The 20,048-nt window shown below is 44.7% G+C and overlaps 2 protein-coding genes across 2 annotated transcripts in view; one reads left to right on the plus strand and one right to left on the minus strand.

The window, feature by feature from the left end:
- The window catches only part of jupb (junction plakoglobin b), a 144,991-nt gene extending 138,542 nt beyond the window's left edge, over positions 1–6,449 (plus strand). The window contains exons 13-16 of the mRNA XM_062532465.1: positions 1,282–1,403; positions 3,153–3,195; positions 5,247–5,385; positions 6,169–6,449. Coding sequence (XP_062388449.1) covers positions 1,282–1,403; positions 3,153–3,195; positions 5,247–5,383 — 302 coding nt within the window. The 3' untranslated portion in view covers positions 5,384–5,385; positions 6,169–6,449. The remainder of the gene's footprint in view (positions 1–1,281; positions 1,404–3,152; positions 3,196–5,246; positions 5,386–6,168) is intronic.
- Positions 6,450–11,864: 5,415 nt separating this feature from the next.
- On the minus strand, positions 11,865–19,427 carry LOC134077078 (deleted in malignant brain tumors 1 protein-like). The gene is made up of 14 exons (XM_062532466.1): positions 19,272–19,427; positions 18,118–18,271; positions 16,925–17,130; positions 15,889–15,906; positions 15,784–15,798; positions 15,649–15,678; positions 15,362–15,509; positions 14,346–14,554; positions 14,133–14,150; positions 14,014–14,028; positions 13,412–13,432; positions 13,145–13,295; positions 12,192–12,406; positions 11,865–12,072 (listed from the first exon to the last, which is right to left on the minus strand). Exons 1-14 carry the CDS (start codon positions 19,333–19,335, stop codon positions 12,062–12,064), a joined length of 1,275 nt encoding a protein of 424 aa, XP_062388450.1. The 5' UTR covers positions 19,336–19,427; the 3' UTR covers positions 11,865–12,061.
- Positions 19,428–20,048: the final 621 nt, after the last annotated feature.

Consider the following 20,048-nt stretch of genomic DNA (forward strand, 5'->3'; position numbering starts at 1 on the left):
ATCTACCTGTCCATCAATGCATGCATCCATCCATTGCTCTGTTATCCATCCATCTACATCCACCTATCTGTCCATTCATCTGTCTGTCCAACGATCAGCTTGTTCATCTATCCATCCATCATTCCACTCATTCTTCTACTAATCGCTTTGTTAACCACACGATCATTCCTCTATCAGTCATCTTCTTCAGCACACATGTGTGGATATGCAGCTCTCACTGATATGGGATTGAGTTCAAGTGTGTGTGTGTGTGTGTGTGTGTGTGTGTGTGTGTGTGTGTGTGTGTGTGTGCACGCTTGTGTGGGCTTGTCTATAATTGATAGCTTCACACACACAGGCGGTTGAAGAGTGTATCCATTCACTTCCTGTTTCCCCACCAGTCTCCTTAATCATCTTAATTGGTGTGTTCACCGTCCGTGTGTGTGTGTGTGTTCGCCGTCCGTGTGTGTGTGTGTGTTCGCCGTCCGTGTGTGTGTGTGTGTGTGTGCGTTAGCCGTGCGTGTTTGGGTTGGTTGTGTGAGCCTCCGAGTGGCGCTGCATTGCTCTAAGTGTCGTCAGCTCTCCTCTCCTCTTCTCCTCCTCTCCTCTTCTCCTCTCCTCCACCGTCTCCCTCTCTTCCTGTGATGCCAAGGCGGCTTAATTGTCCCTGTAAACGCCAATTAACACCATCTCATGACTAGTAATTATTTACACACACACACACACACACACACACACACACACACACTCACCACCCAGCATTTCATCTGTCTCTCTCCATCACACTCTTCCTCCATCGCTGTCATCATCTCTCTTGTTCTGTGGCTCTCTCCACCTGTTCTCGTCCTCCCCCTCTCCCTCCCTCCCTCTCTCTCTCTATCATCCCTTTCTATCTCCTCTCTGTATTTTCCCCCTCCTTCTCTTTTATTTCCATGTCTCTCCACACACACATACCCAAATACACACACACACACACACACACACACACACACACACACACACATATATATAAGGATATACAGCTCTGAAAAAAATGACAGTCATATTTAAATATGCAGTAGTCTCTGAATGTTGAATACGACCCTCAACTCATTTCAATGTCACTCAGTAACCCTAAGATGCATTGGTCTCTTTATCCAGAGCTGTATAATGTACACACATGTACATGTAGTACTTTCAGTACCTTAGACTTACTCGTATGAATACAGACACACACATCTCAAAATACATATATACAGTACATATTAGAAGCAAAGGAACTGACCTGTGTGTGTGTGTGTGTGTGTGTGCCTCTGTCTGCAGCCACCTATGCTGCGGCCGTGCTCTTCCGCATCTCGGAGGACAAGAGTTCTGACTACAGGAAGCGGGTGTCTGTGGAGCTGACGCACTCGCTCTTCAAGCACGACCCTGCCGCCTGGGAGCTGGTGAGTTGAGCTGCCGCTGCGCTGCAGTGGCCCCTGTAGGCCTGAAGGTGCACCATGGCACTTTTCTTAATTCCTATTCACACCTGATTCACAAACTCACCCTTCACACCCTTCTCAGCTGAAGCATCCACTTATCTTTCACACCTGAGGGGCCTGGAATCAAAGTACAGTACATTTGTTTTTTTGGAGGGGGGCTTCTATAGGTGCCTCTCAACATGCCTCCTCGATCCTCGATGCTCGATCCTCGAGGGGCGTTCCCACTGATCTATAACTAACACTGGATAGACTATCCCATTGTTTCCCCCCCATCATTCTTTATGTAGATCAGTGAGGATCGAGGCATCGAGGAGCGAGGGAGGACGTATAAACGCTGCATGAGAGGCACCCTATGCCTTTATATGTATAGGACAGTGAAGGGTGAGACAGGAAGTAAGTGGTGGGAGAGTGGGATGGGGTGGGATCGGGAAATGACCACAGGTCGGATTCGAACCTGGGTCCCCGTGGGCACTCGGAGGCGCATGTGGTATGAGCGCTGTAGCCTGTTGCGCCACAGCACCCCCCAGTTCATATGATCTTTATAGTCATGAGTAGTTTACGTCCTTATGTTTCTTATGGATGTATCTCATTGTGTGCCCTTAACCGTCACTATCCATACCACCACAGCTCTGGGGTGAATCAGGGTTGTGAGAGAGGATATGCAGTAGAGGGAGCTTAACTAGCAGCTGTCTGGAGAAACACACACCTGAACGGGGATCTGGTGGTGGGCCAGGCTGGGAGACAGTCTTCAGAGTGATGACCTAACGTGTTGAAAGGACCAGACAGACAGACTTTAGAGTGTTAGCCTAGCAGTGATGGTATCCTGTGTGTGTGTGTGTGTGTGTGGTGGGGGATCACATCACAAGTTCCACAAAGTGTTTCAGGACCATGGTCAGCTCCCAGGTCGATCTCGTTTATTAGCTTGCCAAGTAAATCCCCCAGATGTGTGAACCAGTGAGATGTTTGTGTGGAGCAGCTCCCCTCATATCAGTCCTATCATTAGGAAGTGCAATAACATCGCGGGCAGCCCCTGACTGGCTGGCATATCACTTGCCCTGTTGTCGTTACAGCAATTCATGCTGATTTGGGCGGAGGGGGAAATGTGTGTGTGTGTGGGGGGGGGGGGGGGGGGGGGCTGGGATGGGTTGACGGCACGACATTAAGGTTGCACGGCACCACCCAGAGCATTGAGGATATCTTAACACGCATCCGTGGAACATGTCCGCGCAGGCTGCAGTTTGTTTGCTGTGTGTGATTTGAATCGATATTTAATTATGGCCGCAGAATACGTTTGGCTCGCCGAGTGTGTAAATCAGGGCTCGGGAGACTGGAGCATCCCACGGCCCACGTATACACACACACACACACACTGATATGCATCCCACGGCCCACGTACTGTATTAGTGCTCACAGATGATCACAGGCAGACAGTCTTAAACGCACAGAATGACAGCAGGGGTAGCGTTCGGTTCGGGTTGTGTGTGTGTGTGTGTGTGTGTGTTGGGGGTTGGTGGTGGAGGGGCGGACTGTATATTACCTGTCTGTGTACCTACCTGTCTGTGTAGCTACCTGTCTGTCTACATACCTGTCTGTGTACCTACATGTCTGTCTGTGTACATACCTGTCTGTCTGTCTACCTACCTGTCTGTCTACCTACCTGTGTGTGTACCCACCTGTGTGCCTGTGCTTACTGCTCTGTTGCTCCCTCCACAGGCCCACAGCAGCGTTCCCCTGGAGGCCGGCTACATGGCAGACGGTGAGTGATGTCTTGATGTCGTTCATCTTCTCTAGGGCATCAGCATGTGTTGTCCTCAGAGCCGCTGGACACGATGGGCACGTCCATAAGAGCTCCTCAATAGCAACCGTTGCTATGGTTAAGAGCCGCGCGAGCACAGAGAACAGCATAAAGGAGATCCCTTCAGCAGGGGAAATGTGCAGTTTCAGAAAATAACGGTGAATTATCGTACCCAGGGTAGTACCCTCAGGCATTCAACGTCAACAGACTCAATGTTCATGTGACGTTTGCTGAGATACTAATGTATAAATAAAGAAGCGCGCTCAACACCTTAGTGCTTCGAACTGGGTGCTTAAACTTACTTGATACTAAATCATAAACATTGAAAATAAATAAAGCATGCTTGCTTTATTTATTTTGAGTGTACTGTATACATTGAGTACCAGCAAGAGCTCCTCAGGTCCTAACTCCTCAGGGCCTTGGTTATCGGCAGTGCCACTTCACTACCGCTAGCTCTTGGATCTTGGTCATAGGGGGCCATCTACAGTATGCGCTAGCTCTTGGATCTTGGTCATAGGGGGCCATCTACAGTATGCGCTAGCTCTTGGATCTTGGTCATAGGGGGCCATCTACAGTATGCGCTAGATTGGCATTTTGTGATTCTTGTTCTGTTGCTAGTTGAGTCCTGACTGGATGGCCCTCTGGTGATGGTAGGCTGCTGCTACCAGTTTTGCAACTAGAGTGGCCAAGTCATTGTTCTCAACGAGGATGTGTGTGCAATGTGGAAATGAAACTCAGAGATGATTGACTTGAATTTAGTGAATGAAAATGGTCAGATTTCGTCATATTTAGTGCATTCTCTCTCTTTCTCTCTCTCTGTCCATCTCTCTCTTTTTCTAGAGAGAGAGGGAGAGAGAGAGAGAGAGAAAGAGAGAGAGTGATGCTCACTGGAGCTGTAATCAATAGTGGTCTATGAATATGGACGAGGGTGTTTATTTCTCATTTCATTTAGGAATACATGCTGATTTAGCATGCTGGCAGGAGCCGCTCTCTGGGAGTGAATTAAGGAGGCGGGGAGAGGGGGCAGGAGTACGGAGGAGAAGACGGAAGAGAAAGGAGATAAAGAAATGCTAATGAGAAAGAAAGGAGAGGGAATGACATAGAAAGAGAGATAAAAGAGAGAGGGAGGGAGAGAGAGAGTCAGGTATGAAGTACATTCTAATGTGCAAATAAAACAGGGATTGACTGACATGTATAGAGAGGAAAGAGAGATGGAGAGAGAAAGGGAAAGAGGAAGTGTGTGTGTAAGAGAGATACAGAGGGAGGGAGAGAGAGGGAGAGAGAGATACAGAGGGAGGGAGAGAGAGAGGGAGCGAGAGAGATACAGAGGGAGGGAGAGAGAGGGAGAGAGAGATACAGAGGGAGGGAGAGAGAGAGGGAGCGAGAGAGATACAGAGGGAGGAAGAGAGGGAGAGAGAGAGATACAGAGGGAGGAAGAGAGGGAGGGAGAGAGAGAGGGAGCGAGAGAGAGATCCAGAGGGAGGGAGATAGAAGGAGAGATGCAGAGTGATTTAGCGCGAGTCTTGCTTTATTGGATTCCTGTCTGTCAGCACTGCCACAAGTGACAAAGCACAATGTTTACACCAGAGGGCGATCGTTACAGCCAGCAATGACTCTCTCTTTCTCTCGCTCACGCACACACACACACACACACACACACTCATGAGTTGAGTGTACACACGATGAGACACATAGACACATGAACACACACACACAAACACACACACACACACACACACACACACACACACACACACACACACACACACACACACACACACACACACACACACACACATACTTCATACATGGACTCAGGCACATACACACACATTCTACTGTAAGAAGGTTAGGCACTTCCCTTCATCTCTTATTATACCTCTCCAGTCCTGCTGTGTGTCTGCCAAACTTGAGATATCATGTCTGGTGTGTGCACGTGTGTGTGTGTGTGTGTGTGTGATAGAGGGAGACATGGCACTAATAGCGTAATTCTCTCACACACACAACTGTAGAGCTGGACGGCGCGTACCCTCCCTACGGCTACGCTGACATCCCGATGGACGGCCTCCCATTGGACGCGGAGCTGCACGAGGCCTACATGCCCGACATGACCTACGACCCCCGGCAGGCCTACCCAGAGCCCCTCTAACAGTAAGGGACCACACACACACACACACACACACACACACACACACACACACACACACACACACACACTACCCAGAGCCCCTCTAACAGTAAGGGACCACACACATCTACCCAGAGCCCCTCTAACAGTAAGGGACCACACACACACACACACACACACACACACACACTACCCAGAGCCCCTCTAACAGTAAGGGACCACACACACCTACCCAGAGCCTCTCTAACAGTAAAAGACACACGCACACATCTACCCAGAGCCCCTCTAACAGTAAGGGACCACACACATCTACCCAGAGCCCCTCTAACAGTAAGGGACCACACACACACACACACACACACACACACACACACACACACACACACACACACACAATCCTTCAACCCTGTCTCCTACGATTGATCATGTTACAGTATATGGCAGAGGTGATATGTGTATTAATATAGTAACTAATATCTTGAGTTTTGTATACTGTCATCATACCCAACTCAACAGCTTGATATCACATCTCTGATCCATCATAGCATTATAGTATTGGCCAACAAAAACAAACATGCACATATGTGTATGCAGGCACTGTAAGTATTGCACATACACAAATATGCGCGCACACACACAAACACACACACACACACACACACACACACACACACACACACACACACACACACACACACACACACACACACACACACATACACCTATCCAGGGTATTGTTAAGTCTAACCGTAAATGTGCAGTAAGTACTAAAATGCAGCTCTTTGTTAATCTGTTTTGTTTTCCAGGCACAAGATTGAGGAGAGAGGGTGATCGTCTGACCCAGGGGTCATAGGTCAGGGCCTGAAGCAAGCTATGATGACATCAAAAGGGAAGAAACCATCACACAGGGTTGGGCTGTCTGGAACTGTTGTTGACAAAATGTTGTATACAAAAACAAAGTTGATTCAGTGTTCCTTCAAAAAAAAAAAAAAAAAAAAAGACAAAATTGTTTTGTTTTAACCTTGATGTTACGGGTGGCCAAGCCTCCCCTTTTAGATGCTGTGTGTTAGGTATTTCCTTGCAGACTTTCTGTGTTGGGGGTGGCTGGGGTGGGAGGGTGGGGGGTGGGCTGTACTTTTTGTATCTCTTCCTGCATGTCGGACACAACCTCCAGCTCCTCCGAGGCCACCTGCTAGCCTCCGCGCCTCCAAAGGTCAGAAGGTCAATGATTTGCAGAGATCCTGTGACCGCCGTCTGACCCTGGCGTGCGACCCCAGCTCGAGGCTGTGCAGTCTGTCCAGCTCAGTGTGTGTGTGTGTGTGTGTGTGGCCAGACCTTCATCAGTGTGTGTGTGTGTGTGTGTGTGTGTGTGGCCAGACCTTCATATAGCCACACAGGAGGAGCCTCCATCAGATCCTCTGTTTAAGTTGCAGGGTATGTTTGTTTTGTCCACGGGCAGGCCACACTCAAATGTGGTGGTGAGCAACACACACACACACACACACACACACACACACACACACACACACATATAGACATACAGACATACAGACAGAGAGAGAGAGAGAGGGAGAGAGAGAGACGTACATGCATATGCCAATTTACAAACCTGTACACCTGCGGCGTGTGCACATACAGACACACACACACACACACACACACACACACACACACACACATGCAGACATGCATACACGCAGAAAGAGCAATTTGTGAATCTTTCCATGTAGTTCCTATCATTGTCCTGACAATACTGACCGTTCTCCATTACAAGTAGCTTTGAGGAAAACTTCTTTTGGGGCAAGTGGTGTGGGGTTGAAGGGATGGGGGGGTTGGGAGGTTTGGGGGGGGGGGGCATAACTGAACCACAGAGGTGAGGGGCTGGGGGATTTAAGCCAAAGAGATTTATTTTGTGATGATAATCATGTAGCCTTGTCTGTCTGTCTGTCTGTCTGTTTGTTTGTTTCTCCCATTCATTGTTGTGTTGCTGTGGTCATTCCTGGCGCTGCAAGGTGACACAGTACCCATAATCCTTAGACATAGACAATAGAAAAAAGATGCCTCTCAGCACATTCCAAACAAACAAACAAACAAACAAACAAACAAACAAACAGACAAACAAAATATATATATATTACAAATGATAACGGAGGTCTGTAACTCACTAGTATGGGCAAGGGAGGGATATTAACTATGAATATGCATTTTTACAGAACATTTTTAGTTGGAAACTTTTTTTGAAATAAAATAAACTATATTAACTACAATGGCTATTGTTACTTTCTTGGTGTGTTTTTCTTTTCTTTCTTTCTGTTTCACATAGACTTTCCCATTCATTCCCTTAACATACTGCTGTTGATTTCAACACAACTGTAACTGTGGACATCAGGCAGATGAACAAGTTGCTTAGTGTTCTGCGTTCCTGCAATAGTTTGGGATTTTTCAAGAGAGATCACATCTGTTCAACTTATACTCAATTATATTAATTCTTAGAATTATAGTTGCATATTTAAAGGAAATCATGTATAAACTCTACAGTAGGCTATGTTTTCATTTTTATTTTATAATTTTTTTTTAAAAGGCAGCTTATAAAACATGATGCCTGGAATGTGTCATTAGAATGTGTGACTTTTTAACGTGTCAGATGATGTTGGTACGCAAGCCAACAAGTCAGGATGTAGAAGGTGGTCCGTGGGGGGAAAAGTTTGCTGGTGTAACTGAAAACATTATTTTTCAAAGACTGCCCCCCTGTGGTCATACCATAGAGCCAACCTATTGATTTTCATTAGTTCTGAATAGCTTGATTTCTGCACATATTTCAGTATATCACAGTGTTTCTATTATTTATGAACAAAATGTACAAGATGCTCATGCTGTAGCACTAATGCCCCTCCCCACCATCATAGTTGCCCATGCTGTAGCCATTAATGCACCTCCACACCATCATAGATGCCCATGCTGTACACTACTGCACCTCCACACCATCATAGTTGCCCATGCTGTACACTAATGCACCTCCACACCATCATAGATGCCCATGCTGTACACTAATGCCCCTCCACACCATCATAGATGCCCATGCTGTACACTAATGCCCCTCCACACCATCATAGATGCCCATGCTGTACACTAATGCCCCTCCCCACCATCATAGATGCCCATGCTGTAGCCACTAATGCACCTCCACACCATCATAGATGCCCATGCTGTACACTAATGCCCCTCCCCACCATCATAGATGCCCATGCTGTAGCCACTAATGCCCCTCCACACCGTCATAGATGCCCATGCTGTACACTAATGCACCTCCACACCATCATAGATGCCCATGCTGTAGCCACTAATGCCCCTCCACACCATCATAGATGCCCATGCTGTACACTAATGCCCCTCCACACCATCATAGATGCCCATGCTGTACACTAATGCCCCTCCCCACCATCATAGATGCCCATGCTGTAGCCACTAATGCACCTCCACACCATCATAGATGCCCATGCTGTACACTAATGCCCCTCCCCACCATCATAGATGCCCATGCTGTACACTAATGCCCCTCCCCACCATCATAGATGCCCATGCTGTACACTAATGCCCCTCCACACCATCATAGATGCCCATGCTGTACACTAATGCACCTCCACACCATCATAGATGCCCATGCTGTAGCCACTAATGCACCACTAATACACCTCCACACCATCATAGATGCCCATGCTGTAGCCACTAATGCACCTCCACACCGTCATAGATGCCCATGCTGTGGGCACTAATGCCCCTTCACACATCATAGATGCCCATGTAGCCACTAATGCACCTCCACACCATCACAGATGCCCATGCTGTAGCCACTAATGCACCACTAATACACCTCCACACCATCATAGATGCCCATGCTGTAGCCACTAATGCACCTCCACACCGTCATAGATGCCCATGCTGTGGGCACTAATGCCCCTTCACACATCATAGATGCCCATGTAGCCACTAATGCACCTCCACACCATCATAGATGCCATAGATTACACCCCCCAGTATCCAGAAATACATCCCACCCACCATCAAAACCCTGCAATTCAGCCATTCAGAACAGGTTTATTTTGGAACTTGTGATCGTGTGGCGGCACGAGTTGGATCTGAGTTGGATACTTGGATAGGCCCTCTCCTCACCTGCCCTGATGAGTCTATGGGTGCCTCTCATTCGTCTTTTATACATCCTCCCTTCCGTCCTCGATCGTCGTTCCCACTGATCTAAAGAATGACGGGGCGGCAACAATGGGATAGTCTATCAAGTGTTAGTTATATATCAGTGGGATAGAGCCTGGAGGACCGAGCATCGAGGAGAGGTTGAGAGGTAACCCATGTTTGCCATACAGAATGGCACATTTTTATTGGTCTTATCACAGGGCCTTTTCCCATGTTACCTCAGTCCATTTTAGGCCCAGATTAGACGGTGGGATTTCCTGCATCATGTCTCAATGCAATTTTGGCAGCAGTTTTTGCAGATAGACAATGATTATCAGAGGTTTTCCTGAGCCCGTGCGATGACAGGTCTGGTGTGGATGCAGTGCCATCTGAGGCCATTCAGTTTGTTTCCCAGCTCTTTCCCTTTATTACAAAGATTTATCTGGATTCTCTGAATGTTTTAACAACATCATGTCCTATAGATGATGAAAGCTACTGTACTGTATTGGAGTCTATAGAGTGACTCCAATATGTTTTTACAGAGTTTATCCACAAGAGGGCAGTCTCCAGTTCCCGCATGTACAGTAGACCCATTGATGGGAGATCTGTAGGGGACAGAAGAGTAATAGACTAATGCTGTATTCCAGTGCAATGGGACGAGGGACTTAAGAGTCATTGCACAAGAAAACCCAACAAAACCAGGCAGAGGTTGGAAGATGGGGGTCGGCTAAATCGGTTCATACTTTGTATTTGTAAGTATGAACAGCCATATAATTTAAACCTTCCAGCTTTTTTTTTTTGTTATGGAGTTCTGTAAAGTACTTGAAAAAATATGTTAAAACTACTTATACTTTTAGAGTCTTTTTTTAAACAAAAGAATCTGTGCTTCTATTTGAGTATGGAAAGTGTGTACTTTTACCATCTTTGGTATGTTGCCACACAACACCTGAAACTTTCAAGTTCTATTTGTGTGCCGAATTAAGACCCATTGCGTGAAGTTTGTTTTTCACACATTAGTGTGAACACTCATTTAACCCTTTCATGCACGCATTATGAAAAAAAGTGTCTAGATTTTTTTAGTATTGATTTTAGTACTCTATATGAGCCCAATATTGAAAATCAGTTGGAATTTTTAAAAAATATGCTTTTATATAGAAGTTATGTTATTGTCCACGTATGTGGACAGTGCGCAACAAAGGGGTAAAAAAGGATAAAATGTAATGACAGAAAATGTGGAAACTATGGCCCTCTACTTCCTCCATACTACCCACCCAGCCCTCTACTACCCCCATACTACCCATCCACCTCTCTACTACCTCCATACTACCCGCCCAACCCCTCTACTACCCCCATTATTGCTCACCGACCCTCACCCACCCCTCTACTACCCCCATATTACCCACCTCTACTACCACCACTACCCAACCACCCCTCTACTACATCCATACTACCCACCCCTCTACTACTAATCCACCCACACCTCTAGTACTCTCATACCCACCCCTCTACTACCCACCCAACCCTCTATTACCCCCATATTACCATACCACCTTGGCATTACCACATGTAATTAGGTCATTACTTATAAATATGTTTACCAAATGTTTGTTTCTTTGTAATTTAAAGCAATTAAAATCATATTTGAAAAAAAAAAAAAAAAAAAGTCCTAGTTACAAAATCTAATTTTTGGCCATTTAACTCCTCTGTTGCGCAACGTCCACATACGTGGACAGTTGCTTTTTAGGGTCTACAAACTCCATTTTACATCCGATTTAATTTCTGAAAACATAGAGTTGTTCATCACACTCTCCTGTACAGCATAATATTTTTTTTTACATGATTTTGCCTTCTTGAGTACTAGCTTTTTACAGATATGCCTGGAGCATTCAGCATATGGCCATTACTGTCACTCATGTTGAATTGATGATGTCATCAAGCAGTCAATATTCCAAATATAAGATGATACATATTGTTAATATATTGCCAAGGACCTACTAAAACTGCCCTGAAGTGGATTGGTGTATATCAACATGATAAATAAGTAGAAAACAGAGTTAAAGTTACTGTCCACGCATGTGGATGTTGCGCATGAAAGGGTTAAGCATGTAGCCGTGTACAGTAGCTTTCTTGTCAGGGTCCTGTTCGCCCTGTCGAGAATTACTTTCTGATAATGACCGGCGGACAATACATTATCCCTTACGTACATAATGCTTATGCCTCTCCTGTGTTTTTTTATGCAGTCCTGACATTACTTTTTTTTTGTTGTTGAGTGTGTGTGAAGAAAAGGAGAATGAAGTGAACAGACAGAACAACAAGATAACAACAAGACTTAATTTATTTAATGTGAAGTTGTATGATTAAGTTGTGTGATAAGTTTTGAATGCAGGCTTTGTGAAGCATCCTCCGGACTGAAATCATATGTGGTGGTGGTTGACAAATTGGGTTAGATGGCGAAGGTGTAGTTTGAGCTTCTGTGTGTTGACTTCAAATGAACGTTGCATATAGGGCAGATGATTAAGGTTTATCTGCAAAAGAAATAAACAAACGTTTCTTCCAGCAAACACTCAAGTCAATCTTGCATTGGGTATACAAGAACATGTACTATTTAGATATGACATGAAAGGGGGTGGTTCTACCAACTCACCAACAAAACTGTACTGGGCATGGAAGCCTTTGTCAGGAAAAGTGGAGTCACTGGTGAACACTACGGTCATCTCATTTTTCGTTGATTTCAGGGAGATCGGTGTTGTGGTATAGTTACCACACAGCCTGTGTATTAACTTATCATCCGCCAGAGGCCCATCGTACACACTGACCGAGTCAAACCTGCAGTCGGCATCCCAAGCCCGATATTCCACACTGCAAGAGCACATACATGAGACATTTTTACAAAGAATCTGTTAACCGTGCTGTGGTAATTAAATCATATTTTATTGCTAATTATACACTAACATTGTTTTTCTTTCTACCTATTTTATGCATTGTTTAGTTACACCTGTGTATCCCTGGGCCCCTTTTTATGTATCAAGTCAACTGTCCTGCCCAAACCTGACTTCTTGCCATGTAAAGCTGTTTGGGTCAACTCCTGCTGTAGTTAAATCTGCTACAGTACAGTATGCAAATGACAGAAACTTGACTTGACTACCAAGAGAAAGATCCTAACCACAAACAGTGGTGGTTCAACTCAAAGCTGTCTCACGCTACCCGATGGCGTTAGTTCATGCCCGGAGGTGGATGACTCTGAGGCCTTCGGACAGAGAGAGTTAGAGCGGCGAGAGAGGCCTCTTTATGCAGACCAGAGTAAGCCCTCACTGCATTAATGTCAATGGGAGACTTGTAGAATTCTACCAACATATTGGTCATTATGTCTTTCTGGATATGTTGACGGTGTTTTGGAAACTTTTGTCATAATCTGTAAGTATCTGCGATCATTTCAAGCCTAATAGTGTACTTTTTAACTTACAGGAAGTAGTGGAAGAGGAGCTCTCTGAGGTGAATAGTGTAATTTTAAGTGTTTGGATTTGTTATGAAAGTAACTCAATATCAGACCATAGTAATCAAGGACCTTTGCTTGGGACCCCGGGCTGATTGACTTACAGGAAGTAGGGGAAGAGGAGCTCTATGAGGTGGTTTCCAGTGCTCTGAATGCTCCAGGTGCACTTGGCATTGTTGGGGTAAGGCTCGGGGTAGTTGGGGCTGGAGAACTCTCCTTTGGGCTCAACCATTACGCTGCCACATTTTGAGGTTTCTGAAATGTAATGAAGTATGCACAAATGGGTGGATAAATTAGGTATGTGACCACATTAGTATCCAATTATTAAAAGTATTAGAACAAATTTATGTGTTTAGAAATTTGGACTTTACCTTTTGGGTCCTCCGTAGGAGCTGTATATGAGAAAAGAAAGTTAGTGTTGATTGTGCATTATTGTGAAATTAGGTAAGAATGCAATCTTTCTTTCTACCACTAGAGGGAGAAAGAGTATTTTGTATGTTCTTCCTCCAACCGGCCATAATAAATTACTCCCATAATGGTACTATCTATCTATCCATCTATCCATCCATCCATCCATCCATCCATCCATCCATCTATCTACTGTATCTATCTATCTATAGCACTTAATTTCCACTTTGCCACAGTGTCAGGTGACCCTCCTCTGCATTACCCATTTATTTCTATCCCACGTGATTGAATATGGTCGTGATATTGAGCCGTATCTGTAGGCAGATCATAATGACATACCCGTAATTTCCCGACATTGATTTTGCAAAATGTCTTCCGATATGAGGTTAATACAGGGGGACAGCTAATATGGTGTTAATATGGTTTTGTTTCTTTTAACTTGCATTAAACACTGTCCTGCGGCTTATTCACAACGCGGCTTATATGCGGGAAATTACTGTAGATGGAGTCAACAGTAGAAAAGAACTCATGGTGCAACAACTCTCCCAGAGCTGTGATACTTTACCTGGAGATGGATATTCTGTCAAAAAGAGAGACAAAAAGGAACACATCAGTCTTCAGCCTCAGCTAATGTCTGTATCTGTCATATAGCAAGGGAATTATTGTGTATTTTGAGATACATACCTGCTAAACTGGGAACATCTGCAAAGTAAGAAGTAGGAGTTTCAGAAACACATGGACTGAATTTCTTGCATCTATAAAACACTTACAAATAACTAAGATATCACACAGCCAGAGCTCATATTTAGTCAGACACCCTTTCAAACAAATGCAAAATGCCACAGGTGGTTGGGAACCTTGCAAGGGCATTGACAGCCATCTTGTTTTTGAACATACCCACAAAGCTGTACTGCGCTTTGAACCCAGGGTGACTGGTGCTGGAGTCACTGGAGAAGACCACGGTCAGCTCATTCCTGGTGGAGGTGAAGTGACCGGTCTCGGTCTGTGTGCCACAGAGAAGGCCGATCAGCCGCTGGTCAGACGCAGGGCCGTCAAACACTTTAATGGAGTCAAACCTGCAGTCCTTTATCCAGTCAGGCTCAAGCCTAAACACCAGGGGGCAGCAGAGAGGGGAATATCAAACTCAGTGAAGCGCTGCCAGCAAATTAGGCCTTAAAGGTGGAGTCCAGTCCACATTTCTCATCAAAGGTGATTGATAATATACTACACTCCCCCTCTGGACAATAACATTACCCTATCCACCCGTAGTGTCTATTTATTGGCAAGTGTACTGTATTTATTCTCTTTCATAGCCTTATGAATTGCATTACCCTATCCACCCGTAGTGTCTATTTATTGGCAAGTGTACAGTATTTATTCTCTTTCATAGCCTTATTCCCTTCATTCTAGTCTTACTGTTCTGTATTTATTCTTTTCATGCTTTATTTGTTGAGTGTTGTACTTTGAGAGAAAAGATTAACCGGAGTCACATTCGTCGTTTGTTTACGCAAACATGGCCAATAAAGCCGATTCTGATTCTAATTCTGATGTGCTCAACAACCAATTGAATAACCCCAGTACCTGCTGTGCTCTCTAAGCAAATAGTTGATTGGCAGGAAATATGACCGGTATGGCTCTGTGTGAGTGAGCAATGGCATTTGATTCTCATTTACACATTTACAGAGCCAGGGATCATGTACTGTACAAACACATGGTTTTTTTTGCACACACACAGAGAATGAACAGCATGATGATCGTGAGGAGGAATTAAGTGTATTGGATTGGAATAGCAGACTCTAACATTAAACACAAACACCTCACTGGATGATGGTCTATCCTTGTGAATAGGAAAATACTGTTCTATGGTACTAGTGTTTGAAATGAGGCATACGATACGAACAGAAGCCACTCACTCCACAGCTGGAAATTTCAGCTCCACAACGCGGTTTCCTGTGCTCTTGATAGTCCAGGTGCAGTGTGCTTTGTTGGGGTAGTGGCGTGGGTAATTAGGGCTGGTGAATTCACCTTCCGGCGTGGTCCACTCACCACCACATTTCACATCTTCAGATTGAGAGTGTATCAATCAGCACATGAACATAAACAAACAAACATAAACAAGGCAAAGCAGGACATTTGGATTGGTTGGATTGAAAATATTAATAAATCGTGACATTTACGAGTTGGGTATTTTTGGAGTTACCTTTTAGTTCTGGTGATGGCGTCACTAGTACTGTCAACAAAAAAAAAAAGATTAATGGCGGTGAATCCAGTGACAGAAACGTGAAAATCCAAAAATCATAATGATAAAGGAGAGACAGGAGATTACAGTACATACCTTGTGGTGGATATTCTTTTCAGTGGAAGGCAAAAAGAGAATATTTTAATAACAGCAATTCAAATATGATGTAAGTGGAATAAATTAAATTAGGAGGCACTTTACCTGGCAGAAATGGAACATCTGCAAAAATACACAAGAGTGAAATTAACATTGACCATAATATGCCTGACGTGCTGTTTGCTATTTAAGCATTATATAATATAATAGCCTACACTAATGCAAACATCATAAGAGCCAAGGCCTGGAAATCCATTTCATTAGTGACTTGCACTGTGAAATAGAGGCTAATCTTAGCGCCCTTACAGTAGCTTAGGCATGCCATTGACATGACTAGCATCTGTGAAGTAACTTTCTGCTAAAAAAAAGAACAACTGCAAGTACAAGCTCTACACTCTACTACAGTACTGTAAGTGCAATCTAATGTGCATGGCAAATGCAAAACTTACATAGAAGCGATATCAGTATAGGATACAATGTAAAGGTAGGTATAGCCTGTTTATATAGGATGTAATGTAAAGGTTAAGTCTGTTTACATGGGTAACAAAATAAGAAAGGTAAAGCGCCTGGAGCATCAAGAGCACAGGAAACCACATCCTAAATGTTTTCCATAAGCTAGAGGTAGCCATGTTGTTTTTCCTCTCAACTCACCTACAGGAAACCACATCCTAAATGTTTTCCATTAGCTAGAGGTAGCCATGTTGTTTTTCCTCTCAACTCACCTACAGGAAACCACATCCTAAATGTGTTCCACAAGCTAGAGGTAGCCATGTTGTTTTTCCTCTCAACTCACCTACAGGAAACCACATCCTAAATGTTTTCCATAAGCTAGAGGTAGCCATGTTGTTTTTCCTCAACTCACCTACAGGAAACCACATCCTAAATGTTTTCCTAGAGATAGCCAATGTTGTTTTTCCTCTCAACTCACCTACAGGAAACCACATCCTAAATGTTTTCCGTAAGCTAGAGGTAGCCATGTTGTTTTTCCTCTCAACTCACCGACAGGAAATCATATCCTAAATGTTTTCCGTAAGCTAGAGATAGCCATGTTGTTTTTCCTCTCAACTCACCTACAGGAAACAACATCCTGAATGTTTTCCATAAGCTAGCGATAGCCATGTTGTTTTTCCTCTCAACTCACCTACAAAGCTGTAGCTGGCATGGAATCCTTTCTTGGGGAAAGTGGAGTCGCTGGTGAAGACGACGGTCAGCTCATTACGGGTCGAGTTGAAGGGCCGCGTCTCGTTTCCACACAGCTTACCAAGCAAGCGGTGCTCTGACACGGGCCCGTCATACACACTGATAGAGTCAAACCTGCAGTCTGCATCCCAGTTCACATACTCCAGTCTAAACGCATACACAGAGAGGAAACATTACTCAGCATGTGGTCAGTGATAAAAAAAAGAGAAATATATTTTATCATCTCTTCTCTTATCTGAGAAATCATAAGAAATTGACCACATCAGAAACAAAGATATTGGGCTACAGTTTGAAATCATATAATAAGTGCCATGCACCAACGGACTGTGCCACCATGCAATGTCAACAAATGCGATGCCAATGTGCTCATCAGTTAACACAGGACAGGGCAGGGCACAGTGGCCAAGCAGAACTGGACTGAGTAATTACCAGCACTCTTTAATATCTGTCAACACAATGGAATTGGGAGGCTCACTTTGAATGAGAGCTGTTAGTTTTTGCTTTGTTTCATGGACTGGTGTGCTGCTTTGTATGCTGCATAGCATCACAGACACACCAGAGGTACGGTAACATTAGTGTGTCCAGTCTGCCCACACCCATACCAGCTCCAAATCCTGCTTCTCCCCTTCAAAACTCTCCGTAATCTGGCTCCCCTGTAATCTCAACAAACTCCTGTTTTTTGTAACTTTCATTGTACCTTCCTGAGTCTTTCTACTTGATATTCTGTCAGTAACCTACTTACTGTCCCACACAACCTTTCTGAGTCTTTCTACTTGATATTCTGTCAGTAACCTCTGTCCCACGCACTGGAAGCTCCACTTCAGCAGGCAAGTTCTTCAGTGGCATGGCCCTCAGACTCTGAACCTCTCTTTCTCAATCTGTGTGTGATGGCCTTCTTTCTGTACTTTACAATCTGATTTAAAGACTTTTCTTTTTCATTATCTTTTTTCTTCCTCCTCTACTGCCTATACTGTGTTTGTGTGTGTGTGCGTGCGTGCGTGCGTGCGTGCGTGCGTGCGTGCGTGCGTGCGTGCGTGCGTGCGTGCGTGCGTGTGTGTGTGTGTGTGTGTGTGTGTGAAAGAACCTTGGGTTTGTGAGAGGCGCTGTATAAATGTAATGTTATGATAGACGTACTGCATGAAAGGGAAGGTGAGCTCTACGATGCGGTTCCCTGTGCTCTTGATGGTCCAGGTGCAGGTGGTGTTGATGGGGTAGGGCTTAGGGTAGTTGGGGCTGAAGAACTCACCCTTTGGCTCAGCCAACGCACCGCCGCATTTCAGTGCTGCACCTGATGTACACATCATACAGTATATGGGGTACACATACAGCTCCCCGTCTCATAATATACACATACATTAAGCTTCAATTCACACAATGTCCGCATACATTAAGCTTCAATTCACATAATGTATGCATACATTAAGCTTCACCCTTCACCTAATATAAGCATACATTAAGCTTCCCTTCACATAATGTACATATACAGTACATTAAGCTTCCATTCACCTAATATACACATACATTAAGCTTCCCTTCACCTAATGCACACATACATTAAACTTCCCTTCTGCACACATACATTATGCTTCCCTTCCTCTATTTTACACATACATTAAGCTTCCCTTCATATAATGTACAACATGTAAACATTAAGTTCCCTTTCTTGGCATCATGAAGGGCAGGAAGTTCTGAGCATCTTATTCTCATCTCTCTGAATCACAGTGTGATGTGTTTGCATTAGTGGCCATCCCAGACCCATGCATAAATGCACAACAAAGCATGCAAGCTTTGAATACGTTAACACAAACGTATCATGTTCCTACTGCAGCTATTAAAGCAACACTGTTGCACACACACTATGTGCTTATCCTGGAAACAACGATGTCCACAGACAAGGTAGAGTATGTTGCATGATTTTATGAAAGTATGATGCATTGCGACATCAAAGCAAGTCAAATTTCTAGTTTATGTCTCATTCCATCGAACTACAGAACCGCTACCCGATCTGGTAAACTGACATATTGCAGTTATGGCCAATAGAGGGCCGCGAAGCGAATGCAGAAGTGCCGTTCAAACTGTTACGATTCGATGAACCATTGAAATGATTTTGGAAACATTATTTTAAGCTACAAAAAACTCTTTAGTGTTGCTTTAAGGTAATCGACACTGTAGTATCCTGTTTCTGTAAGGGTTGCACACATATCATTCTATGGGAATATCAGAATTCAGATAGCGAGTTTAAACAGTAAACTGCTCTTTAAGTTGTGTACTGTAGGTGTGCACTGTACCGTGAGTCCTGCTTATTCCCAGGAGAGAGCAGAGAATGAAGGCTGCTGTTCTGATGTCCATCATGGTCCACTTCAGGGGTTCAGCGCCAACTGCAGATTAATGTCCGACGTTCCCTGACTGCCCTGCCGGCTGATCATTTTATACCAATCAGGGTGATGTCTCTCTAACGATTGGGAAATTCCTGATCGAAACCCATTTGGCAGTGAGCTGCGTGCGGCGAGATGACGAGAAGAGATGAGTGCACTCTTTTACTGAAAGGCTGAGCTGGCAGGAGAGTCCAGACGCCCTGTGCTGGACAAAGGTCAGACCACAGCAGCGTAGAGCCAAACAGCAGTGGGCAAACTTGAAGTGGGTGAGGGCACTGTGTGTGTGTGTGTGTGTGTGTGTGTGTGTGTGTGTGTGTGTGTGTGGGCGTGCGTGTGGGTGTGTGAGGGCACTGTTTGTGTGTGTGGGGGCGCGCGTTTGTGTGTGGGCGCTGTGTGTGTGTGTGTGTGTGTGTGTGTGTGAGAGAGAGAGATAGAGAGATAGGATGGGGATCATTGGCTGGCATTCAAAATAAAAGAATCAGTGGCTACTTTATACATATTATGTGAAAGACACCACACTAGGCTGGCAGAGTAATTGAACATGTGACAGATTGGTCATTCCTTTAAGTGAGGTGATGTCTACAGTATGTGACACACTCTAGTCATGCCCAGTGCAGGACGTAAACAGTAGCCGCTGGAATCACCTGGAGAGGGTAGGCCGCATTGCGCAATGTTAGCTGAATGTGTCAG

The sequence above is a fragment of the Sardina pilchardus genome, chromosome 3 (assembly GCF_963854185.1).
Source record: "Sardina pilchardus chromosome 3, fSarPil1.1, whole genome shotgun sequence".
Taxonomy (NCBI): Eukaryota; Metazoa; Chordata; class Actinopteri; order Clupeiformes; family Clupeidae; genus Sardina; species Sardina pilchardus.

What these genes read in the sequence shown, in the direction of transcription:
- LOC134077078 (XM_062532466.1), bottom strand. Translation starts at nt 19,335, where the DNA reads ATGATGGACATCAGAACAGCAGCCTTCATTCTCTGCTCTCTCCTGGGA. An exon ending in GCCATCACCAGAACTAAAAG is followed by an intron (nt 15,510 to 15,648) that starts GTAACTCCAAAA and finishes CTCAATCTGAAG; the next exon opens with ATGTGAAATGTGGTGGTGAG. An exon ending in TCCTACGGAGGACCCAAAAG is followed by an intron (nt 13,296 to 13,411) that starts GTAAAGTCCAAA and finishes ATTACATTTCAG; the next exon opens with AAACCTCAAAATGTGGCAGC.